This window comes from Festucalex cinctus, chromosome 2, assembly GCF_051991245.1.
Source record: "Festucalex cinctus isolate MCC-2025b chromosome 2, RoL_Fcin_1.0, whole genome shotgun sequence".
Lineage (NCBI taxonomy): Eukaryota > Metazoa > Chordata > Actinopteri > Syngnathiformes > Syngnathidae > Festucalex > Festucalex cinctus.
The window spans coordinates 19610315-19636535 of record NC_135412.1 but is presented as its reverse complement, the minus strand read 5'-3'; the positions used below and the strand labels follow the sequence as shown (position 1 = coordinate 19636535).

The 26221-nt window shown below is 40.1% G+C and overlaps 2 protein-coding genes across 3 annotated transcripts in view; both read right to left on the bottom strand.

Annotated features, from left to right (window-relative positions):
- Window positions 1–598: 598 nt before the first annotated feature.
- Window positions 599–25528, bottom strand: LOC144014046 (protein Wnt-5a-like). Its single transcript, XM_077513540.1, has 7 exons — window positions 25344–25528; window positions 16143–16276; window positions 13165–15633; window positions 11419–11567; window positions 8669–8916; window positions 5028–5320; window positions 599–2397 (listed from the first exon to the last, which is right to left on the bottom strand). Exons 4-7 carry the CDS (start codon window positions 11553–11555, stop codon window positions 1939–1941), a joined length of 1137 nt encoding a protein of 378 aa, XP_077369666.1. The 5' UTR covers window positions 11556–11567; window positions 13165–15633; window positions 16143–16276; window positions 25344–25528; the 3' UTR covers window positions 599–1938.
- Window positions 16822–26221, bottom strand: part of LOC144014045 (ERC protein 2-like) — a 168839-nt gene continuing 159439 nt past the window's right edge. The window contains exon 17 of one of the 2 annotated variants that reach the window (XM_077513538.1): window positions 16822–19013. The gene's annotated coding sequence lies outside the window, so the exon portion shown is untranslated. The remainder of the gene's footprint in view (window positions 19014–26221) is intronic. The other variant, XM_077513539.1, reaches the window with a different exon arrangement.

The window sequence follows — 26221 nt, the reverse complement described above, 5'->3', positions numbered from 1 at the left end:
GGACACCTTGGACTGGTTGCCAGCCAATCGCAGGGCACACAGAGACGAACAACCATCCACACTCACACGCACACCTAGGGACAATTCGGAGCGCCCAATTAACCTGCCATGCATGTCTTTGGAATGTGGGAGGAGACCGGAGTACCCGGAGAAGACCCACGCGGGCACGGGGAGAACATGCAAACTCCACCCAGGAAGGTTCGAGCCTGGACTCGAACCGGAGACCTCAGAACTGGGAAGCGGACGTGCTAACCACTCGACTACCGTGCCGCCCCCCTTATGCCATATAGACCTCTATTCTTTCGTATAGAATTGTGCATTGCCCAAGCAAAAGTTAGAGAATGTCACTCTTCCAGTAGGTCAAGGTTTTCTCTGCATCTAGCCTGGTCGAGATTCTTAACGTTTCTCCGTCAAGTTTCTTCTTCCAGGCAATCTTAATCCAGCCCTGCTCTCTGCTGTAACATTGTATTTTGTGTACATAATCCATGTCTTGTCTATGTTTGGGTGACGGGTTCTAACTCCGCAACTCGCTGAAAAAAATAAAAATAAAAATAAAAAAAAAAAAGAAAAAAAAAAAGACAACTTTTCAAAGACAATATGGGTAAATATTCGGGTTTTATGTATTTATTGAAACAAAGTAGAGCATTTAGTCAAATTTGTAAAAAGTAACAAAATATTTGCTATTACACATGAAGTTGAACAAACCTCAAGCTGAGCAAGGAAGCTTATAAATATACATGAATTGAGTTGCACTGGTGGCGATCATTTGCGTTATGAGTGGTATTGAAAATGTGGCTACTGGAAATTGAATGATGTGATGTGTCAAATGTGTCTAACACCAACACTGAACTTTGAGTGAGAAGAAAAAGTGAGTGGACGAATAAGGTGCATTTCCCTTTACAAAAACCGTGAAGAGCCGCGAGAGTCGAGTGAGTGTTAACTTCCTAAAAGTGATTTCCACAGAGTGTCCAACCAAATGAGCCATGTTTTGCTGCTATAATGAAGGATCTGGTTAAAGAAAAATAAATACAGTTTACTGATCGGTTGAATAGACATACTATATACACACACACATGGACTATTTCACCAATGTAATCAAAACCTTGCCCGTATATATTCAAACCAGGATATGAATTGTAGACTATGGTAAATGAATAATCTGAATTAATATGGAAAACAGTGTTGGCTATAATATTGATATATTAACTGGTCCACTGCGGTTAAAACAGACAAACAAACAGCTGAGACAGGTTTAAGCCTCCCTCTGTATCAAAAGTGCATCACAGTGGAGGGCTTCTGCAGCACCTGCGGATCGCTCGGGCTTCTGGGACAGCTTAATAAATAGCCCAGCCCCCAAAAGCGTCCTCTGTCTGAACCCATTTTTCCTCTACGGACTCCCACAAACCAACCAGATCCCTCACGCTTCCACGAGTCGAGAGGGGAGAAGTTGGGATTGGGGATGTGAGAGTTGGTTTGGGACCGGGCCCATGAAAACACATCCATCCATACAACACGCAGGCATTCTCCTGTCAACGCAGCTATACAACAAACCAGGACCTTGAAGTCAAATGTGCCTCAAGCATTACACTCTACTTTTCTCAGAAATCGGGAAGCACGGTGCAATTTTGACGAATTTCACAAAACATTTTGCGGCATTGTTGGTTAGGGTTGAGGACCTTTCCAGCCATTTTAGGCACTTGCAGGAGTTAAAAATCAGCTGGGCCAATATAAAAACAATCTGAAAATAAATATGATACTCTCAGTTCCTGAAGATGTGATTTATTTGGGGAGTGGGTGGGGGGAGTCGAGTCTTTTTGCAATGGCATAATTGTTTAACTCTATAAATATAATTTATATAGTTTCTCTCTTCCATTCTCTCTCCGTCTGTCTTGGACTCCTTCGCTCCCACAGATTGTCGTCTGCAACTCTGCTCTAGTCTCACTTGCAGACGAATTGGTCTACGATCTTGGTGCAGCGCTTGCACTTGACGTAGCAGCACCAGTGGAACTTGCAGTGGCAACGCTCCACTAACTGAGCCTTGAACTGGTCGTAACCGCGACCGCAGCACATCAGCTCGCAGCCATCCATGCCCTCCGAGGTCTTGTTGCAAAGACGCCCCACTGTGCCCAGGGAGCCAGTGCTCTGGTTCTTCAGGCAGTAGTCTGGACTGGACTCGATGTAGACCAGGTCGTGGCTCGTGGGGGGGTTGAACTTGTTGTTCATCTGCACCAGCTTGCCGCGCGAGTTGAGTTTCATGGCCGCGGCGCTGTCGTATTTCTCCTTCAAGGCGTCGCCCACCTTGCGGAAGTCAGCCAGCTGCAGCCAGCAGGTCTTGAGGCTGCACGAGCCGGAGACGCCGTGGCACTTGCACGACACGTGAGCAAGGTCGGACACGGTCTGGGAGGAAAGGGAGGACAGATGTAATGAACACACACAATGAGTCAAGCATGATTCATATTATCTGCTGCAGTCCAGAGTTACAAGAGTTTTGGAATTTTAGTTTAGTTATATTTTTTCGATGTTATTTATTTATTTATGTTTTAATTAGTATTCAGAGTGGGTTTGTTACACTCTAAAATAGACTGGACTGATCCACTACTTGTGACAATTTGATCCAACTTTGTGGGTTATGTTGCACAAAACAACCCCCCAAAATTTGGTTATTTGGTACAAATCAAGTCAAGACCCAAAAAGGGGGGGGGGGTTATTTGGTATTAAACGACCCAAAAACATTGGGTTATCATGCACAAAACGACCCACTGATTATTTGGGACAAAATGACCCAAAACATTGGATTATTTTATACATAATGGCCCCTAAAAATTGGGATAATTGGTGCAAAATGATACAAAGCATTGGTTTATATTGTACAACAAAAAAAATGGGTTACTTGTACAAAACAACTCAAACTTGGGTTATTTTAAACAAAATGACCCTTAAAAAAAAACAAACAAAAAAAAACAAAAAAAAAAAAACAGGTTATTTGGTACACAATGGCCAGAAATATTGACTGACAAAGTAAGGTTATTTGGTTCAAAACAACCTAAAACATTGCATTATTTTATACAAAATGACCCAAAAATGTATTTTTTCTGGTACAAAATGTCCCAAAACATTGGGTTATTTTGTACAAAACCACCCAGAAAGTTAGGTCAAATTGACCTAAGTGGCAGGTCGGTACATTTTTTAACCAACTGTTTCTATTGTGTATTTTTTATTAGTTTTATTTATTCATTCATTTATTTATGAAAATCTTTTGCTTTAGTTCAGTTTTTATTAGTGTTAGTAATGAGCTTAAAAAAAATGTGTATTTCTTGTGTGCAAGATTTTTTAAAAACAATAATGGAGTGGTAAAAACTCGAAAATATTACATTGAAAACATTTTCAAAACAACCATCCACAAATCAAAAGCAGGTACTGTATAACAGTCCATAGACTTTGAATTACACTAAGTGCAGTGTATAGTATACTGCTTCTAAAGTTCAATGAATCACAACTGTAAAGTGTAGGTCTGTCTGCAGTCTGTAAAGATAGGATGGTCTGGCTTTCCATGCCTTGTTTGCAGCTACCAACTTCCAAAGTGGGTTTGTGGCTTGAATTCTTGTTGAGAAGCATTAAACATTTTTTTTTTTTAATTATTTTTATATTTGAACCAAAAAACGAGAGCACTTGCTACCTAGCATCACATTTCGGCCTGAGTTAAGTGGCAAAAGTAGGGACGCCACCCCCCCAAAAAAAACAAGCTTGTTGTTTAGGAGATATGTCATCTGGTGGTGGTGCATCTTTATTGGCTGCTGCAAGATGACGTCGCTTGTAGACCACACAAAGTTAAAATGACGACAACTCCCAAATTACTTTCAGCCTTCCTTCTTCCGGCCATGCTGTTGAAATAAGTTTACATGAAATGTACTTTGTTCTTTTCTTTTTCTAATGAGTTTTTATTTTTATTTTGTTAAATAAAATGGTTTTTTTTTCAATTTCAGTTTTAGTTATTTTGTTAGTTTGTTAGCGAGTACAGGTACCGAAACCTGGCCTTATTACAAGGTACAGTGGGCGATAAGTCTTGCGGCCGTTTTATGATCAAGAACTAGAAATTAGAAGAATAAAATTTTACATTAATTTCATGCAATTTTAAGGAGAAAAAAATATATTGGGATATATAGGTCTTTCTTTTTTCTTTAAAAAAAAAAAAAAGATCTGTCATTGTTTTTTTGAGGGATATTTAGTGGCATTTTTTTATTTTATTTTTTATTTTTTATGCCAGAGCATAGAGAAGGCTTTGATGCAGTCTATCTACTGCAGAAAATGGTTGAGTGGCAGCAGAGTATAAGAGATCAACCGGGCCATGTTAAAAGGAGCTGATTTCCCCACAGTTCTAAGCAGAATTGTGAAAAACGATGAAACTTAGCTATGTTCTATTGCTAATTGCTGCACAGCGGAAACAGATAGGAATATACTTTTTTTCCCCCTGATAAAAGAAGAGACTAATCTCTCTTTTGCTATGTTCCATATTTTTATAGCAATAGAACATAATATTTCGCGGGCCTTGAAAAATTAGTCAAAAGCCAGGAAAACACTTAAGTGAAAATGGTTGGGAGTGAATGAGTTAACTAAACTAACCTTGCTGCAGTCACATACTTGCAAATTTTGTTCACGATCTGACATCACGTGCCCCATGAAGCAACTGTCATGACCCCGTGCATTTGTGCAACAAAAAACTACAATGAAACGGACCACTGTTCGAAACAGAACCGCCTAGCTCGAGATATCTTGGCTCCACGTTTGCTTTGAGGTGGTTTCAAGATGTTTGGGGAGGAAAGTGAAACCCCAGAACTGTCAGAGTGATGCTATCTAGCCGTCAGATCTCAGGCCCCGCGGGGGAGAGCAGACGGAGCTGTTGAATCTGATTGACCTGACTTGTCTCACTTCCAGCTTGGCCTTTTTAGATCACGCGCAAGGCGGCAGCATGTGGATTTATAACTCACAACTTATAAGAACAAAGTGCTTTTGAATGTGCGCGCGCGTACCCGTCTTCCAGCCTCGTTGTTGTGAAGATTCATCATCAGCCGGGCGCTGTCCTGCGAGCCTTTGGGGTAGCTCTTCTCCCGCTCGCGAGCATCCACAAACTCCTTGGAGAATCTGTAGCCATAGTTGAGGTTGTCTCCGCAACCGCCCCACAGCCAATCCCGCGGCAGATCTTTGGGCCTGGCGGCGCGGCTGCAGCCGCAGCTGGACAGCTCCCCCTCCCTGCAGGCGCGGCTCACTGCGTTCACCACCCCTGCCGCGCTGATGGCGTAGGTGAAGGCTGTCTCTCGGCTGCCTGCGCACAAGAAATTACAACAGAGAGTTTCATTTCATGCCACTGTGTTCAATTGGCGTGGCTTTGACCCACATTTCTATTCAATGTCACTTTATAGCAGAGCACTTGATCAGTTCTGCAGGCTTTTTAGTCAAACATGTTGAAAAGTGCAATTTGGTTTGCTTTTGCTGGGCTTGAGCCAGAGAGTGGACAGCGCCCTCCGGTGACAAAGAATTTGCCCACAAACAGCTGAGAGTTTTCCAAAATGGAAAACCACAACTTCTCTTCATTGTCTGTCACCAATGACGGGTTCTGGGTTCTCTGCCCACCAACCCCGCCCGACATCATTATTTCCTATAGAGCAGTGGTTCTCAACCTCGTTACTGAACCCCACCAGTTTCCTATGAGCATTCACCGAACACTTCTTTATTGAAAAATAGAATATGCCCCCCCCACCCCACCCCCCCACCACCTCAAATTAAGACATAGGTTTTACTGTGAACAAAATTAACAGGGAAAGTTACCTTTTCATCAAATCTGGTCACTTCAACTTCAATTCATGAACTATTTTGTTCTTGTATTCCCCATCTCCATGCATCTTAAGTTTTGCTAGATAGCTAGTTGTGCTGGACTAGAATTATTCATCTCGGCATTGCAAATCATGCGGTTCAGACGATGACTCCCATCACTCAACTCGGAACTCAGGGGCAGCAGATACAATGAAAACAGCAGAGGCCCCAGAATTGAACCCTGCGGAACACCATAAATTCCGCTGTACCCGTGAATTTGTATTGCACATATTTGTCCGACCACTTTCTTTTCTTCGTATGAAGGGGTCACAACAAAGAAATGGTGTTGAATACCGAGCGCACCAAACTCCCTGCAGCACAGATAGGACGAGCAAGTGTGACCACCTGCAACTAATGATAACCAAGCAGAGCGTACCATCACAAACCACATTAGTCGCATGTGCGTTAACATCCGCTATAGGGCAAGGAACTCGAAATCCACCTCAGTCCTTCAGAGCTCACCATGATTACCAAAAATTGAATAAAATCTACATTTTGTGGTTTTTTTTTGTTGTTACTTTTGTTTCATAAGCTTAGGTACTGAATTTGTGTGTTTGCAAAATTATAAGATTGGTTTGAATGATTTCCCACAATTGTAATCAAATGTCCACTGCAGGAAATTATGGAACTGCATATTGTAGTTTTCTTTTCCTTGTAATTATCGATGATTTTAATTGTTAATTTGCATGTTTTTATTTTGAGTTTAACTGTGTTATGTGTAAGGACCCCATGAGGAAGAATAGCCATTACTCCCACAAGGGAGTGATGGCAAATGGGGATCCTAACAAATATACCAAAAGAGCAAAACTGGGGCGAGATGCGGACAGAAAAGTATAGACAATGTCTAATACAAAATGGAACTGCACATCTCACACAGCCTTGCAGCCAAAAAAGCAAGTGGTGTAATGACAAAAGCAGAGCGAGAAAGAATAACTAAGACAAACTGAAAAGATTTGTCAAAGCATGGATGGAAAAATGCGCCCGTAGAAACTCAAACGCGAGGCATCAAAACTGACAAGGAGCAGTCCTAGGAAGGACGCCTGTTAGAAAGGTTGAGATCCATCCAGCTGGGATATCCTGGAAGGAGTGCGTTGGAGAAGGGAGGATTTATTACTCAGATGCTTTACTTTTTTTAATTCATCCTTTTGAATATTGGCCTCGTTTCAGACTTGTCGACAGACTCAAGTGTCTTCTCCCTCGCCTTTAAACCACCCTGAAGAAAAGCAGCAAGGCGGAGCGGAGCGGCTGATCACAACTCCTCCAGTGCAGCTCCGAGCTCGGTTTTAAATCAAAAGTCGTGTCCTCCGACAGCAGGCAGACAGTCAGGCCGTGAGACCAACATGGAGGGGAGAGCATGTCTACGTGCCCTGGAGAGGGCTTTTAAAAAAAAATAATAATAATAAGTAGAACAGTGGAGGATCAGCAACTTAAAGAGTCATATACACAAAAGGCTACATAAACCGCACTGATGAAGACATTCTAGAACAGAACTTTCCTAAATATACACTGTACAGTATATGATATCTGATTCACAGAAGTCAACCACAGCCCGTTTCTCTGGATCATCCACACCTCCTGCATTACTGTCTGGTGCAGTCAAATGTACATTATCCAGCATAAAAGAAGCTCTCTTGGGAAGAACAGATAGTACCAAGTGCTTTTAAAAATATGGAGCCAAAAGCACCACAAAGTAAATTCCATTCTCCAAAATGGGATATCAGTAGTAATCGTTCCAACCACGACCCAATATGGTCAAAACCGTCATGGAAATGACACACCAATAAATGAGAATGAATGAATGAATGAATATATATATATATATATATATATATATATACATATACATATATATATATATATATATTTTCTTACAGTTTCTTCAATGTTTCTGTACATACATATATATTAGGGGTGTGCATTAATACAGTTTTCAATGCAAAAAGATTCAAGGACAGTTCAACTTGAAAGTAGAACTATTTGATTCTGTTTGACTCGGTGGATTATGATGCACTTCTTTGTTATCATTTTACATACATTTGAAAGTACATACCAGTAAGGTAAATGTGCAATTTCCTTCTCCGATAGTTTTCCAATAAAAGATGATTCAATATGTATTACAGTATATTTCAAAGTAGAATTATTTGATTTGGTGCACTTGTATTATTTTTTTTTTTTGCTACACCCCTAATATATATATATATATATATATATATATATATATATATATATATATATATATATATATATATATATATATACACATACATCTCAATCTTAAGTAGCTGTAACTTTTTAGTGTCGAAAAACGTACAGTAAGTCCCCAAGCAGTGAAGAAACGTCGAACTTTCAGAGGTGACAAACCATAAACATAAGAACGTACATTCCTCTTGCCATGTCAGACACAACTAAGCAATATCACCATTCAGCAACACTGCTGACATGACAACAACCGTTTTGCCTGGATTTATTATAATCCATCTGGAAGATTAGGATCAATAAATTGACATCAACTACCCCCCCCCCCCCCCCTTCCTAAGATGCAGGCACGTATCCAAAGAAAACATTTAGTGGTTTTATCCAAGCACGGTTCGTAAAGTTCTGCTAGCTTGAATGAGAGATCAGAACATACCGCACTTAAGTCAAACACGCACGTCTTCATTTTTTAAAACTTGTCTCTCACCCATCAGAGTGAAAAAAAAAAGAAAAAAAGATCATATTCTGCTATGTGACTTAATAAAAAGTACAACCACCATTTCTGTACATGCAGCAAACGTTTGCATATCCTCCCCGTCCGGCTTACCTATTTGCATGACCCGTCCAAAGACGGACGAGTTGTCCACCGTGCTGCAGTTCCAGCGCCGATGTCGGAACTGGTACTGGCACTCCCTGATGCCCGTCTTGGCGCCTTCGCCGATGTACTGCATGTGGTCCTGGTAGAGCTGGCACAGCTTCTTCTGGCCCTGCGACAGGCCCGCCAACTGGCTGCACAGAGGCTGGGCGCCGATGATGTAGGCCTCGGGGATCAGCAGCGGGTTCATGGCTAAAGACCTGTGTGAAAAACGGAGCAGGGGGGATAGCATGCAGGTTAGGGGTCAGCAACCTTTCCTGGCAAAAGAGCCATGCTCGGCCAAATAAACAATCAAAAATCTGACTGGAGACACAAAACATTCATTTTCTTCTGCCTTTTGTCTTCTGTTCTTTTTTTTTTTTTTTTTTCAATTTGTCATACATTTTTATACTTAAACTTCTGAAATTTTTGGCAATTTATAGAAATAATTTTGACATACTTTCTGCCTCTTTTTTTGACATTTGGACATTTTTTCCACCTTTTTTTAACGGACATTTTCTGGTAAGTTTCTGCTTTTCCTCTCTTTTTGGACATTTTACAGCCACTTTTTGGACATTTTTAAGTTTTTACTTTATTTTTTTAAATGTCTACCTTTCACCTCTTTTTCTGACAACTTAAAATTTTGGACTATTTTTTGAGTATTTAATTATTCATTTCTAATTTAATCAACACATTTGAAGAATATTTAAACTATATATATATATATATTTTTTTTTTTTCCCTTCTAATTTTTTTTATGAGAGGGACTAAAGGGCCACATGTGGCTCCAGAGCCGCAGGTTGCAGACCCCTGATGTAGGTGGTTTCAATTATGTACCATCCCAAGCAAAACGAACAAAAAAACAAAACAAAAAACAAAAAAAAAACAAAAAAAAAGATAATCAACAGCTGATTGTTTTTCTGTCTCTCAGACTTGGAACAATTTGTTGTGTGGCCAAATCCTCAAAACAGCCTTAAATGTTAATGACACTGCATTGAAAAGTTATGTGATAGGCAGGGCCAAGCACGCAAGTGGCGGGCAGAAAAGAAGTGCACAGTAGGAAAGAAGGAAATGAGGAGGAACAATAAGAAGTCGAGTACTTTTGAGGGTCCTCAACAGTTTAAATAAAGAAAAGCTCAACTCATGTTGAAGAGCTGGGAGCAGCTCAAGTAAAGAGGCAATGTCCCATGACTGAGTGTTTCTTTTTTTTCCTTTTTACAGCTTTTGGAAGCCTCCCCTACAAAAAAAAAAAAAAAGGATTAGCCCTTTGTTGGATTTCTCCCCTACTAAAACCTTTGCATTCTTTTGAAATAATCCAGCGCATTTCTATCTCCCCAAATCTACGATCACACCAGCTCAAGCTACGAAGACAAAAGTGCCCCCAATTTTCTCACACAAGCTTTTGTTCCACATTTCCTCAGCGCCACTTGCAAAATCACGATTCAAAGCGGGATATTAAGAAATCGCAGCACCGCTCCGGGCATCTGGTTCCATGCAGGCCACGGGAGAATCCCAGCAGCCCATCCCCGAGCCCCTCGAGAGAGACAATTAGCCTCTCGTGTAACTTGATCGAGCGGGGGAACTGCAACGGAACACACGCACGCACACACATGGAAAATATATAGTCCGCATAGACGCTATGCAGACATGCTACCACCCCCCTTTAATCATTTACCCCTGACGTTCCATCAAACAGGAAACTCAAGGAGAGATGCTGCAGGGTCAGCTTGCGAGCGGGCCTGCGACCCAATACTCAACTGTACAGCATCGACGCGTCGACATGACTAAAACTAGAAGTACAACGATTAATCGATTCGATTATCAAATTAATTGATAATTATTTAAATATATTTTATTTTCATGCAAAATTCTCCAAATGCTCAAAATTGTTCGTGAAAGCAGACGGATTGTCTTTTGTTTTGAACCAAAATAAAACAATTGCTTTTACTTTGGAAAACGATCAACATACTTGCTTATTTTCCTCATGTTACAGACTAAATCATTAGTTACATCATAATTTATTTAGTTTTGCCCATTGCCAATTTGATATGTTCTTTTCTTTGAAAAAAAAAAAAAAAAAAAAAAAAAAAAAAAGAACGGATGGAAATTGACACATTTTAATTCAATTCATCATTCGTGGAAATTAATTCAACAGATTAATCAATTCCTGAAATAATTGTTAGTTGCAGCCCTAATACTATAACTTTTTTTTTTTTTTTTGCTCATTGCTACACAATGTCATGGTTGGTCTTTACTTGATCAACTGAAACAAATGTACATTTTGTGAGTCGAGATTTTGGAAACAATCAGCTTGCCTCAAACTACAATAAGCTATTTGGCTTCATAATTTTGGTAAGCCTTTTTTCTAATGTTAAAAAAAATGCATGTCTGGTTCAGTAAAGATTACAATAGGTGTGGGGGTTGAAGAATATAACATTTAGACTTAGAACAATTAAAACCACAATAATTCTGCATTTATATATTTACAATTTTGTCTTGGTAAAAAAAGTGAAAAACGAAAATGGGAGAAATTAATGTTAATGTGCAACAGTGAGCATGTTGTGGGACTTCTTCACATTTGGTCTAACTGAAACCAAGTAGGCGTTTGCCGAAAACAGACTAGAAAGTCAGCAAGATGGGTTTACAAAATATGACAAATCAAACGGCACGCAGCACAGATGGGCAAATTCAACCTCATGCGCACAAAAGGGAAATATACACACCACCACGAGTTGGCCTCCACCACCACCTGCATGAGGAGTGTGAGGAGTGTGAGGGCGAAGACGCAGTGTCTGGAGTCCAACACGCTGCCCAGGGGCCAGCAGGCCGGCCGACATGCGCAATCCAGTCCCAACTTCATCGTGGCCACAATCTGAGGGTTGACACAGAAACACGTTTATGGATATACAAGTGCAGCAAATAGTTCCAGTGGATCTCAGTTCACACACACGTGTGCTATATGATGTGTGTGAGCCGATTTTTTTCTTTTTTTTTTTTTAAACAGCTGAGAGTGTGAATCACACATGGATGTGGGGCCAGCAAGGACAATGGCCATTAAACTTCAACATGACGCATTTCTGACAATTACTCAGAGTTTAGCATTCTCATACAATGAATGAATTTCAAGTTATGTCGATGTTGAAGCTGTTTTTAATTAGGATGCACAAACATGAACGCGTGAAAATGTGAATGACGTCCTCATAAATGTTTGGATCACTCAATTAAATCGAACATAAAAATGAATACCCAAAACATATGAGCTATTTTCAACGAATTATATGGTAAAGTGAAAGAATAAAGTGGTTAGGTGGGGGGCCACGTCGACAGCGGGTGGTGCTGCGTGAGGCCTGTGATGCTCAGCTTTTTTCTTTTTTTTTTTTTTAATATAAAAAATAAGGCAAAATTCAGCATTTTTTTTTTAAAATATATAAAATAAGGCAAAATTATGAAGGGGTGCGAGTGAATCGATATGTGTACCGAATCAGCCAAAAACTGGGCCGTGAGAGGCTCGAGTTGATCACGCGGAGAAATTTTCGACACAATTACTGGATTCCAGCAAATATCACAATTCACCAACACTCCTTCACGTACAAGCGCGAGATCGAACTTTGGGCCGATATTCACATTTCAATACAAGTGGTGTTTTGAAGCCAACACAAATCCCGAAGACTGCCACGCGCGCAACAAAGCCACACGTGCTTGCAGTTGGGAATTTTTTTCACAATTCTCGCCATGTAGGACATTTATCCTTTATTTTATTTTTTATTTTTTTGTATTTGACGCTCATGCGTTTAATTGCACTTGGCTGGCTCGTATTGGAGGCGCTGCAGGCATCTGCCGTCGGTGACCCCCCCCGCCCCTTGGAAAACATTTGACCCCAACAAAAGTGGCTCTGCTCGTTGACCTGTTGACTGATAACTAGCACGGCCATTTGTGGTACTAAAAGTGGCGTCGAATTGAGCGCATCTACTTCCGTTTGAAAAGCGGTGTCGAAAATGATCAGAGAGTCTCGATCGGGGACTGAATAATTATTTCCATCTTAGCTTAATTGTTCTTTCATTGCAAAAATATTTAACTACCAATTAAGAACAGGCCAATAGGACTATCACTTTTTATTTCAACTATCTGGATTTGTTTATTTTAAATGAAGCAATTAAAATGACTCTTTAATCCCTTAATGAAGCTACATGAAATAAAAAACTAACATTTCACAGGTTAATTTTCTCTTGTCCGTTTCTCCCTTGCTGATGTTCAAACCAGGAGAGGGAGCCAATTACTACACTTTCTTATAACCTACAGCAGCACAGAGAGACAGTAAAAATCAAATTTAAAAAGTTATATTCAGTTTAAATCGGTTTCTTAATTTTAAAGCAAAAAAAATAAATCCATGACATCTGGCACATAAAAAAAGTACACTTGTAGGTTAAAAAAAAAAAAAAAAAAAAAAAAAGTTTCAGTGACATACTCACCAGGGAGCTGGAAGATGTAATCCACCTTCTGCAGGCGATGTCAAAGCAATAATCCCAGTGCTGTCCCAGGTGGATAATTTATTTCCCTTTTCTCGCTATTTTATCCCAATCTGTCTCGAGATAAACTTGACAATTCTTCAGTTTTGGACACCCCCAAAATAATCACAAAATAAAAAAAATAAAAATAAAAAAAAGTCGATATGATCCGTGCGCCAATAAAAAAAAAGCAGCAAAATGATCAAATGTTTTCAAGCAGTTCTTTCTCCAAAAAAATAAAAATAAATAAAAAATAAGTCGTTACACTTGAAGTGACAAATGTCAGTGCCCGTTTTATTTCACTTTTGACCAGGAGAAAACAAGTCATGTACACAGTTCGAGCAGATTTTGCGTGAACGGCATCCAATAATGAAACAAAAATAAATAAATCCCAGCCAGCCGTGTACGCTTTCAGGTGCGAAAGGATCCACACGTTGCTCCACGCCACGAGCGACTTCTCAATTCAGCTCCCATTCTGCGCCAGAACGTCTCTGACGATCGGCGAGTCATCCGCCTTGCAACAGTGGCTCGCATCCACACAAAAGTGCTCCAAAAACACCAAATCAAAACCAGGGTCCAAACGGCGCGTGCCCGCTGCCACGACCGAGGAGCAAAAACAAACAAAAAGCAAAAGCAGAGACAGCTCGGCGAGTTCTGCCGACGAGCTCGAGTGTCGTCCTCTCACGCCGCGTGCGTGTGCTCGAGTGCAGCAGAGTGGAGACGACTTGTGCTCCCCCTCTCTTGATTTGCCTCCCTCTCTCACCTGCTCGTGTGGCCCCGGAGTCCTCCCACTTTACAAAGCGTCTTGGACTCCTACGTCGCGCATGCGCAGTCTCTCCCACGCCACAGACCGAACCCTTGAATTGAAAAAGAGAGGGTGGGACAGGCCGTAACAAAACAAAGCTCTCTATTACCTAAAATAAACTTGAAAAAGCACCTGAGGCTATTAGCTTATCCATTCCAGAGCAGAGGTAGGATTTTCCCCTTCAGCAGATCCAGTTTCATCCCGGCAAAAATGGTATCTTATGCTTTTACAGGCTGCTCTCATCACCTGAGGCCTCTAAATACTGTAATTATTATTCTATGCTACGTGATCTACAAACATGCAGCACAGATCCACAGGCTTACACCTCTGAAATTATTCCGTAAACCCGACGACCAGTGTTGAAGGTCATCGTTGTCATGACTGCTTTTGTTTTTTTGTTTTTTTTTTGGCAAATGTCTGTTTGGTTTTATTTGACTTTATATGAAACCGGTGCAAGATGCAATCCGCATGTAACTACAGTGTTATGTTTTATTTGAACTGATGCAATCAGCATGTATTCAGCAGCGAGTTCCAACTGGTCAGAAGCTATGTGATGTCAGAAGCTATGTGATGTCAGGAATCTTTAATCTCTTTATCTGGTCAACAGCCAATCACATAATTCCATGTCAGTCCTGTTAGCCACATGTCTAGCCACAGCCAATCGGATCCATTCGCTGTCAATATAAGTCTGACAGAGAAGCGAGTTGGTGCCGATTTATTCATCTGTCCAGCTGGCCACCTGCTCCTCTGTTCCTCGATGCCTTCTCGTTGTTTCTGGTCTAGTCAAGTTAGTTCCTCGCCTCTTGATGTTTTGCGAATAAAGTGTTAACCTCTTATTTGTGTCTGCATTTTTGGGATCTAACCTCAGAACATAACAATCGTGTTATAATCATTTTTCGCACCAAGATGCTGTAAATTACTGAAGTTTGACAGCTATTAGCTTTTAACAAAACATTGAGTATTTGGTATAGAAAAACAGTGTACCATCTTAAATTTTAATTCTTTTGTTTGAATTCTTAGTAAGTCACAGTTTCCCACTGGTGATCTACTTTGAGAACAACCCTGTGTGTTGTCTTTGCGGCTAACTAGTACCCGCTAGCACCATTTTTTAAGACAATGCACATTCATCAAAAAAGGCATTCTCTTTCCTCTTCACTGCTCACAGCCCCCCCACTTTCTGCTATCTTAACTTCATATGGGTGGCTCGTTTACGTAACTCTCAAGCAGCCAATCATATTGTTCCCCACAGCCAGTATTAGCGATAATTGGAATCCTTGACTTTTTAAAACCACGGTAAACCGTCAATCCGATAATCACCTCATGCCTAGACGGCACTCGCAAAAAACACACTGTACTCTGATTAATATTGCGTTTGGAGAACAGGAATTAAATAGAATAATTCATTAACATGAGGACAGCGATATGGTGGGCGAAATTATGGTTCATTCAAGACCCGAAATTGCCCAAACCCAGTTGGGCTCTGAGATCTGCAGACTTGGGTCGATGAAGTGGCGTTTGTCAACCCTGGTCCTCGGGGAGCACTATCCAGCTTGTTTTCCGTGTCTCCCTTCACCAACACAGGTGAGGAATGTGATCAGGCTTCTCCAGAGCTTGCTGATGAGCATCACCTGTGTTGGAAAAGGGAGACATGGAAAACAGGCAGGATAGAGTTCCCCGAGGACCACGGTTGAGAAACACTGAATTAGTGGAACCCAGAGTTCAAAGTAAACATGGTGAAGCTGCATTTACTTGTTATGCTGCACACAATTGGAATAACGGCCCAACAGAAGCGAAGTCAGCATCACCAAGTGTACAGTAAATGCGTTTAAATTCTTTTGTCGGGTTAAAATCTTTGATTTTTCCTGTTCCTTTGATTGAAGTCTTTCTAAAGATTTTGAAGTCCCGTTTTTTTTCTTTTAATTATCTCAGAAAAATACTGATTTCTTTAAACTTTTTTAAAAAGTTTTCAACATCAATGTATGTTATTTTAGTAATTTTTATAAGTTATTTTTTTCCCTCTGCTTTGCTTTTGAATGTTAACAGTTGTGTCTGTTGATGCTTGTAGGTGTCGTGTCTTTTGTGTAAACGTTTGTATATAAAATGTGCTAGAGGAAAAAAAAAAAAAAAAATGCCTCACCTTGCCTGAGGTGTGAATGTGAGTGTAAAGGGTTGTTGGTCTCTATGTTCCCTGTGCTTGACTGGCGATGAGTCCAGGATGAAACCGCCTCTCGCCCAAATGTATCTGGGGCAACCTCCAGCTTGTCCACCACCCTAATGAGACGAGCGGTATAGAAAAACGGATGGATCTCATTTCATTGCGCAGGTGTACCTAATAAAGTATTTGAGAGCTTACAGCATATTCACAGCAAAAAAAAAAAAAAAAAAATGCCCACAGGACAGGAAGCTTGTCACACGTTTCTATACTCTAGTTTTCGTACGTCAGCTGTTGGCAGGCTTGGCGTGCCAAGGTGCATCCAGCTGGTCCTCCCAAACATGCTCAGTCACATTTGTGATCCCGCCCCTTCACAGTGTCTCAGCAACTCCCCGCCCTCCTCTATCACCTCCACATCCACCCCCATGTTCTCTGAGGAATAAAAGCCCGGCAACATCTGGCTGAATTTATGAGAGCGGGAGAGAATTGGTAGACCATGAAAAGTGTGGGGGAAAAAAACTTCAAGAGTCTATTGTTGAAAGCGCCATTAGCGGCGGTGAAACTTTAATCTTGTGAAAATAGCCATTGTTGCACTCCATTTGACCACCAAACACTGTCAGTGGCAACGTTATTGACATTATTTCACATAAAAGACACCTCGGAGTTGCTGTGAAAGCAGAAGTTTATTAAAACAACAGGAAACACGCTGACCACTGCAAAACACTGTGGAACAAGTCAAGGGTGAATACCATGTGCCCCCCCCCCAAAAAAAACAAAAAAAAAAAAAAAAAAAACATTCACAGTCATGATGAAAGTGGATCTAAACCACCCACACACATATGCAGTCTTTAAAAAACACACATTTTGCTCCAGTGGAGCAACTAGAACAATCAAAATAAAGATTTTTTTTTTAGAAACCAAAGAGGCCTATTCACGAAAGATTTGCGTCGCCTTTGCACAGCGCTAACTGGTAAAAATGGAGCAATCCGGGAGCGCCTAATTCACGAAACACGCGCAGGTGGGGAAATCCGTCACTAAGTGTGCTGCCAACCAGATTGTGCCACGGTGCACCAGTGTTATTTGCGCGTATGTAAATTAGGTCATTTGCATACATTTGGCGCATAATATGCCCAACCCAATGCAAAAGAGACTCATTGAAATGCAGCGTCTAATTCACTAACACCAGCACTAACAGCCCCACTGAGTTTGCGTGACGCAAATAACGTTTACGGAAAGCATGTATTAACCTGACACAACCTGGATCCTCGGCCCATGACAGCAGTGCATGTGACGGTGCACGTCCCTTTCTGGCTGATCACACAGAGAGGAGAGAGAGAGAGAGGGAGAGGGAAGGGGACATTTTCCTATGTTGGTTTAGGACACATAACGTAACCCAGGCTGATCAGCAATGGCGGGGAGGCATTTTACAATAATTTTTAAGTGCCAGATGCATACTGTACGCCCACGCCAACCTCTGAATATACATGTCGTCCTCTCTGCTCTGTACAGCTTAATGGCGCATAAACGCTTACTCTCGGTCCAACCTCGCTTTCTGATAATGTCATCTTTCTCGCAACTGTTACTATAACAACCATGTTCTCACCGCAAATCCATTGCCATGTGTGGTAAATCAGGTGCAAATTTGCTCCAAGCTGTCAGTTTTGTGGGCGTGTTTACGCTGGTATATGATTCGAGCAATATCCTTAGTGAATAGGTGGGTAACTGGGCGCAGACTGCGGGTGCAGTTGTGGTGCAATATTTTGCGCTATTACCGGACGCAGCGCATTCTTAATGAATATGCCCCAAATTTGTTATTTTGTCTTTTACAGTTGTAAATGACAATCCCAATTTTAAATACAATTGTGAATGTAAATATATAAATTTAATCTATTGTTTATTTAATCTTTGGAAGGGTGTTTAGATCAAAGGGTGGAAATAGGAAGATTCATACTAAACATTTTCTGTTTTGAAGATCTTATGACGCTTTGTGTCTTTTGTGTCTTTTAAGGAAGGCTTTGGTCCAATTGGACATGTTTGTGAGTCACTGTACAGCATTTAAGACTTTACAAGTTGCTTCTTGATTATGCACTGCATGAAAGAAAAACAAAATGTACATCACTTGTCAAAACCATAAATAGTGGCACTCAGATATGAAATGAATGTTTAAAAAAACCCAAAAAACAGCATAGTAAACGTGATTTTGTTTCATCCAACATATGCACAGCAGGCTTTATATTATTTGTAATTTGATCCTTGCTTATTCAAGCGACACACAAACTGATGTGCCTCTTCATTAGAAAAGTTCACCAAATCGTACCAGTTTGTAGTTTATCTTAAACTTGCGAAAGATTCTGCTCCAGTCCAATATCAGAAGAATGCATTCGCAAACAGGTGTCTCCATTGGCACAGTACATAGAGAAGGTCTTGGTGGATTGGATGGTTTGAGGTCCACGTTGTAAGGTCCAACATTTAGTGGCAGAAGTCCTGTCACAAGTCCAGTTTGCACCAAAGCTTTTTAGGTAAATCCACTGGCTTGGCTACATTCGTATAAAAAGTAGCGGCGGCTCAATTGTCAGCTGATTGAAAGCCACAATTCAAAATTTGAAAATGCGACCCTGCCTACAGTTCCCATCCCCAGCAAAAAATTGAGAGCTAAAGGCAAGGTGGCCCAATAAAGCCAAGACTGCCCAACCCCTCCCTGTACGGGGGTGGGGGGTGTCATGGCATTCGAAGATAACATTCAGAGCTTCTTAGAAGTGGCGGGTCCTGAAGTTGCACACACTTCTGGCGGCGATCATGAAGTTGTGATAATCCGAAGGCGCTGCTGAAGCTCCTGAACCTCTTGATGATACCTGACTGTAGACAGAAACAGGATGAAAAATTATCTGGTTCAAGGGTCAAATACCAAGATTAAAAAAAATGAACAACAACTAAAGAAGATGAAGTGCCAAACCTTGTTTTTCTTTTAATGGCAATTTGTCATTCTTGAAATGTTACAAAAATATTACTTGGTAGTGGACAAATAAAAGCTCAACAACGTTTCTCTAACGTTTTGTTCCCAAACGTCTGGCGAGCCTCCAGAGCTCCTTAAGAATGTTTGAAACGCGGTTGGCAGCAGACCAAACATCAAGTGCTCATTAATTTTTTCTTTCTTTTTGTTTTGTTTTTTTTAAAGGGGGGGGGGGAGAAACTGGATTTGGAATGTGTGTGTTAGTCAGGCAGCATAGCAATAAGAACCAACTCACTACTTTCCTAAGGACTTCTTTAAAAGAAAGAAAAAAAAAAAAAGTGATGTATGTCTGCCACGAGGGCGCCCACAGATCCCCAAATTGACTCCATTATGGTGAAGTCACACATATTTGAATGCTGCTGTCCAGCAAAACAAATCATCATAATTCAAACTTTTTTTTTTTCAATCCATTTTTATTTTTATTCTTTTGGGATGCAATTAAATGCAGACATCCCAAAACATAAAAATTGGGGAAAAACATGGACAAAAGTGTTTTTCACATAGCGGCGATGAGATAAGCTGAGTGTTAGCTCTAAAAATTGATCATATGTTATGTGTCCAGCTCTGTAGTGCTATTCCCACTCTGATTGGCTGTTGGATGTCCATTCCTTACAGCCAGGAGTAAATAAACAGTCAGTGCAATTCAAGTACCATCATTTGTTATGCAACAAAGTTTGTGCGTGTGAAAACCATAATGTGAGTTTATCTAAATTTGTGACTCGAGTTTCTCAGCTGTCGTCTGCACTTAAGTTAATCATTTGAGGGTGGCGGGCGGCATAGAATCAATAAATATGGCCCCATAATAGAGAGTGTGAGCTGCCTGTTGATGGGCTCAAAGAACGCTCCTCTTTCTTCTCTGTCAACACCTCGCCAACACCCCACAGCAGACGCATTCACTACGTCAACTCGTGCCAGCGTTCGCATTCACGATTAGGAAACGTGTTGCGGGGTGGCCATGCGTGCGTTGATGTACCCGCACATTACCCTGATATTTCTTTTTCAACATTTTTGAATATTTTATTTACTTGAGAATTTTTTTATTTTTTTAAGCGGAAAGGGCTTATTTTTCTGCCCCTGTATTAATTTTAATGGATGTAATTTAGACAGATTATACAGAGCTATTCACGGGCTGGCCCGGTCCCGATCCCATGCAAATAGTTTGGGTCACTGTATTTCATTTGGATTAATTTATCGATTGTGGTCTGTAAAATCAAAGACACAGGATTATTCAACTCAACTTTAGTTATAAAAGCAGTATTAAAAAAAACACACAAAAAAACAAAAACATTGCTGTATACAAAGTGCTGTGTGCATAGAGTAAAAAAAAAAAAACAGTCATGCAAACATGGCAGGTAAAAAAAGAAAACACAACACAAAATATATGAATCAATATAACTTGGTACTAATGATCAATAGAGCTTCACTTCCATCTGTGGAGCATGTACACAATCATGAACCCATGTTACGTAACTGAAATTATTTAACACGAGCTTCACATGAGGCTCATCAATATTATTAGCTAGCAAACTTAGCAGAAATAAATAAATTAATAAAGAAATACATAAAGAAATAAATAAATAAAGAAAGAAAGAAAGAAACAAACAAACATTTAATGATGCAAGTGTTTTGAGTTATGACCATGGTCACAGAACAAATTAAACTCTTACCTCAAGGCAGCTTATCCATGCATGGGCACGTCTTTCCCAAATGTTGTTTTGGATGTAAGTTGTGTTATTTAACAATACTGTATGCTTATTGTGCTGGGAGTTGTTTGTAACAGTGCACAGGTGTACTTTGAGAAATTTTGAGCGGGAATTCAACTTTGTGGCTCACCTTCATTAGCTCGATGACAGGGAGGCTATCAAATGCGACTGGCATAATTGGTTCAAAAAATGAGTGGATGAAAAGATGATCAAGGTAGACTGAAAGGGCGAGGAAATGATTAATGGTACAGTAAACTGGAATGTCAAGAGCACCATGTTAAGCCTTTCGCCGACGAAGCAGGAGAAACTATTTGAGGCTAATGAGAGACACAATGAAATTAAAATACTGCAAATGCAAGAGAAAGATGAAATACATCCAGGATGGCTGCACTGCAAGGTGTCAATTTCTCCGTGGTGAGGTCACACATGAACAGGCAGTTATCATTTGCTCATGCAACTGACGCACCTCCAAAAGTTTTTGCTTTGACAGCACAGTGATAAAATAGAGAGATGGACAAGTTCTACTTTCTTATCATCACACTAAAAACAAAAGATTACATGAGTTCAGAAAAATAGAATACATCTTATAAGTACAAAGAAATATATTTTTTCAGTACTGATTACAAGGATGTCAACCTCTCCACTTTGCTATCACCCCAGATATGCACATCACCTAAATTTCACATGCACACAGACGCACAGATATGTGGTTGGAAATGTTGTGCCTCGTTTTATGATCGCTCAATCCTGTTCTTTCAAAATGAAAAGTTTGGCCACTTCCCCGTCAACGTCAGAGTCCAATCAGGCATTCCTATCTTCTACTCCCCGACTAACACGCATCCACCTCCCCATTCCTCCAGTCTCATAATGTTTGATGCTGCGATCAAACAGGGTGAACACTTTCTTAAGTGAATAACTGTTTATACTTTCTCCAGAGAAACGAGAATGACTCCCGTGTCTAAATGTCGCAAAAATTCAAGAGATGGGCATCTATTTGAGATGCTGTATTGTACCTAACGGCTTTGTGCTAATTAAACAAATGTTCAAATGAACAAGCAACTATTGTTGACACAATTCTCATTTTTAATTAGCCTTAGCAGCTATATCACAAACTACATTACAATTGTTATTGTTTATTAATGAGCAAAATTAGCCGAATATTTGTTACGGGCTAACTTCTAATTGCATCGTTACTCCAAGAGCTGCACGGTGTTGGAAAAACATGCAATGTGTGTTGAATACTACGATATTATTGTGACATTTAACATGCTGCTGAAGAAATTACATTCTTATTATCTAACAAAAGAAATACATAAGGCAAAATAAATGCATAGAATTCCATATGAAAGAATGAATTTATTGCACGCCGAAATGCATACAGCATGTGCCACTATCACAGTCCTTGGATAGTGGGGCAAGCAACCCGGTGCGATGCCAGGGGGAGGGCACATGTGACCCCAGGTATGATGTTTTGTTGTTGCTGTTTTTTGCCGTACAAGAATAAAGTGTGATTGCACATCCACTCCAGTAGGTGGCAGTGGCGCTTATTGTCAGTGTGCGCAGGCAGTATAAACAATGTTCATAAAGTTGTTCAGCAGATTTATCCTTTTTTTTTGTTTTCTTTAAGCTTAATAAGGATAAAATGTTATGCAGAATTATACTTGATTTAATTGACAAATGGTACTATTTAGAGTTGCGACTCAGAGATGGGGGGCGCGGAATATTTTGTTATTCCTTGGGTGGTGGCGTAACAGAAAATAATTGAGAGGCACTGCATGATCACAAAGATGATATTTTTGTGATACATTTTGCAGCCCGAGTTGCTACAAACATCACCTATATGATTAGATTAGATTATATTAGATTACCCTTTATTGTCATTATACAAGTACAATGAAATTAAATTTAAGATCTGCCATAAGTACACACATAATAGACAGATAAAAATATGATGTCACAGATGCCCATGAACAATATGAAATGATAAATGTAGAAAACAATAAAGCTATTTTCTCCTGCTAACTTGAAACACTTTATAAAAAAAAAAGAAAAAAAAAAGACTTACAATATATGTTATCCCAGGAAAAGAGTGAGTGCATCTCCTCGGAAACAAAAGCCTCAAGAGTTTACTATTGCTATATATTTTTTTCATTTCTAATTTTCCTACCCTTTCTTTTTTTCCCCCTGACTTTTACAACTTCCTCCTAGATGGGGCTGCAGCTCTAACCCAAACAAAACTCAATTTTTTAGTTATTGGCCCTCATGGCATGTAATGGAGAATCAAGCTAATTATCCCTACAGCTGTTTTCACTTGCTTTTTATGTAAGCAATACCTGGCTGATCCAGAGAGCAACAGTGAGGCCCTTCTTAGCGCTCCAGGCCTCCAGGCTGGCTGGAATTAGAGTGCAAAATGCCAGATTGGCGTCCTCCCCCCCAATGTTGCCCATATGTAGCCCCGCACCCATCTCGCAGCATACAGCCTATTCTAACTATAGCCAGCCCGACACACACACTTAACATCAAAATCTTGCTTTTGACCTCTTCATACACCCCTCACATTCCCCTTTTGATGTTCAAGAAAGTGACTGCTCAATCATTAAAATGGACTTGTATGACAAGTACTCATTTTCTTCCACTTAGTCGCTATTAAGACCCTTATTAATGAGGGAGGTGAGTGAGGATGTGGCTCAGACTAAATTGGAACCATCTACTGCTGTCATAGAACGAGGAAGAAAGAGGATAGAGATAGAGAGGTAAAGGCAGAAAGTGGCATTGAGAGGAACGTTTGGGGTGAAAAGTAAACAAAAACAATCCCTCACAGGCTAATTACATAATTTGCAAATATGCAAGGGGAAGGCAAGAGTAAGTAAGCTTCAGATAATAATAATAATAATAATAATAATAATAATAATAATAATAATAATAATAATAATAATAATAATAATAATGCATTATATATTTATAGGCGCCTTTAGATATGTCAGACTGCGAGGTGCTGGACAGTGGCTACTATGAAGACAACCGGCAGAACATACTTCCAGCATAATCTTTTCTGCAGTCATTAAATCCTTTATGAAGGCAAACATCTGTTCAGTTCAGATACCACTCGGCGGAGTTGACTGTAGATGAGAAAGTGCAGTGTCCTCAAAAAGCAGACGCAGGCCATAATGCACACAGTCAATAGAAACCTGTGCACTTGGGAGCCAAAATTCAACATGTATGTAAGTGTACAGTATCAACGCTTTTAAATCCAGGTTTAAAACAAATCCTTTCAAAGTATTTAGAAAGTCGTGTTTTTTTTTTTATCTTGTTAATAGACTGTAGGCTTGTTTGTTAATTTTAGCAAGCTTAATTGTTCATTTCTTTACTTTGCTCTTAAATCTCTTTAAATCTGCTTGTATTAGCATATTGAGTTACATTGCATGAAATGTGCTACAAGTGATTCTATTTTTTTTTTTAAATATCCTACATACTGTCTAGCCAGACCCGTCACCAGAAAGAAATTGTAGGGGGGGCATTACCTTTTTTTGGGGGGGCACACTTTATCAACCTAAATCTAATGTTCATCAGGTTGAACAGCGGCATTGTGACAACTGCAAAAGTGTTCAGAAATATTTTCTGTCACTTAAAAGCGTCAGTTTGTTCTGAAATCTAAAAGACAAACTGAAAAAAAATGTGTAGTTCATTTTGCATTTATTCAACTCAAAAGTTCATTTGAAACAAATCCACTCTTCACTTCTGTAAACAACTATGTCCGAATGAATGACTCTGTGACCCAGCCCCTTCTATCTGGAATTGGCTCGCAGTTGCCTTCATTTGCGTGTTGGATTAGGGCTGTACGATATGGACAAAATTTCCTTTCATTTTTGCCAGACATCTCTATTCTTTGATCTTTGACTCAGCATGAGACTTCACATCATTTTACTTTTTTTATGGTGCCTTCTGTATTTTGTGTTATTTTATTTCTATACTTGTACATATTTTTTTTTTTTGTATTTTATTTGTGTGTATACTTATCTACTTATATTTACTCTAATTAATTTTATTTTGTGTTATTTTATTTCACTTGTGTCTACTAAAAGACTAATTTCTATTCCATGCACAGCACTTTGTATGCAGCAATGGCTGTTTTAAAGTGATTTAGAAATAAGGTTGAGTTACGTCGATGATATACAGAAACAACATATGGGTTCAGTGAAAAACTAAGCAGAATATCAATCCAAAAGGATGTGTAAAGTGCTGTTTTTTTTAATTCGAACTTAGTGACAGTCATCAACATGAACAAACTTGGCAATAAAAAAGAGAATTCAACTCACATTGTACTGCAACTGCTTTAGTGATGAATAATTTTATGCTCCTTAGTTGTTGTTGTGTATGTGTGACTGCTTGGGTCTGTTAACAGCATACTGTGTATTGCTACAATTCATCCGTGCTGTGTGGCTTGACTAATTAAAATAAAAGTTTGACACTCACTTGTAAATCTAACCAGTGGACTCAGGATTCCCATTGATGTCAACTGTGTCATCCTGGATCGAGGTTTGGCATTTGGTGGCTTCCATTAAAGCGGCACGACGTGCTCACTGCTCAGTCTTTGTCCCAGCGCCAGCCGGCAAATGCGCACTATCTACCCGGAAGTAGATTTGGCTAAGGCACGTCTGCAGAGCGTGCGTCTCCCCCCACCCCACCCCATCCCCCCTGATCCTGATTGTCATTGGCTCGCTTAGTTGTCAATCACAGCCAAACTTGAAAGGAGCTATGTGGTTGGCTGGCACGCCATGCTTTACTTAAAAGAGAAGGCGCAAGTTTACGTGACTGATAGGACGAATAGTTGGTGAGTCATCTTGCTAGGGCGGGCACGGCTGAATGACAGGGCGGGCACGGACCCCCAAGGCCCGCCCATGGCGACGGGTCCGTGTCTAGCTATTGGTAAATGTCTAAAAAATGTGAGGAAAAAAAGAAAGAAAAAAAAGAGTGTTATTCATGGGATTTTACCATACATAAGAATATTTCAATAACAATACCAAACTACAAACAAAAAAAGGAAAAAAACGTGTATTCAAATTTGGGATATTCGAATTGGTGCAAAAACAACAATGCGTATATCCATCCATCCAATTTCCTAATTGCTTATCCTCACGAGGGTCGCAGGCAAGCTGGAGCCTATCCCAGCTGTCAACGGGTGGGATGTGTTGTACACCCTGAACTGGTTGCCAGCCAATCGCAGCAAAGCGTATATAACAACAATAAGTATATGAGATGCAGCCATTTGACTAAGCATTTAGCAGTAGGTTGTGTAGATATTGCACAGTGTAAATGTTCAAGTGTGCAGGATTACGAAATTACTGCGGTGT

Coding starts and splice junctions, on each gene's coding strand:
- LOC144014046 (XM_077513540.1), bottom strand. CDS start 11,555: ATGAAGTTGGGACTGGATTGCGCATGTCGGCCGGCCTGCTGGCCCCTG. Junction 5,321..8,668: donor TGGACGGGTCATGCAAATAG/GTAAGCCGGACG, acceptor TCTTGTGCGCAG/GCAGCCGAGAGACAGCCTTC. Junction 2,398..5,027: donor ACAACGAGGCTGGAAGACGG/GTACGCGCGCGC, acceptor CTTTCCTCCCAG/ACCGTGTCCGACCTTGCTCA.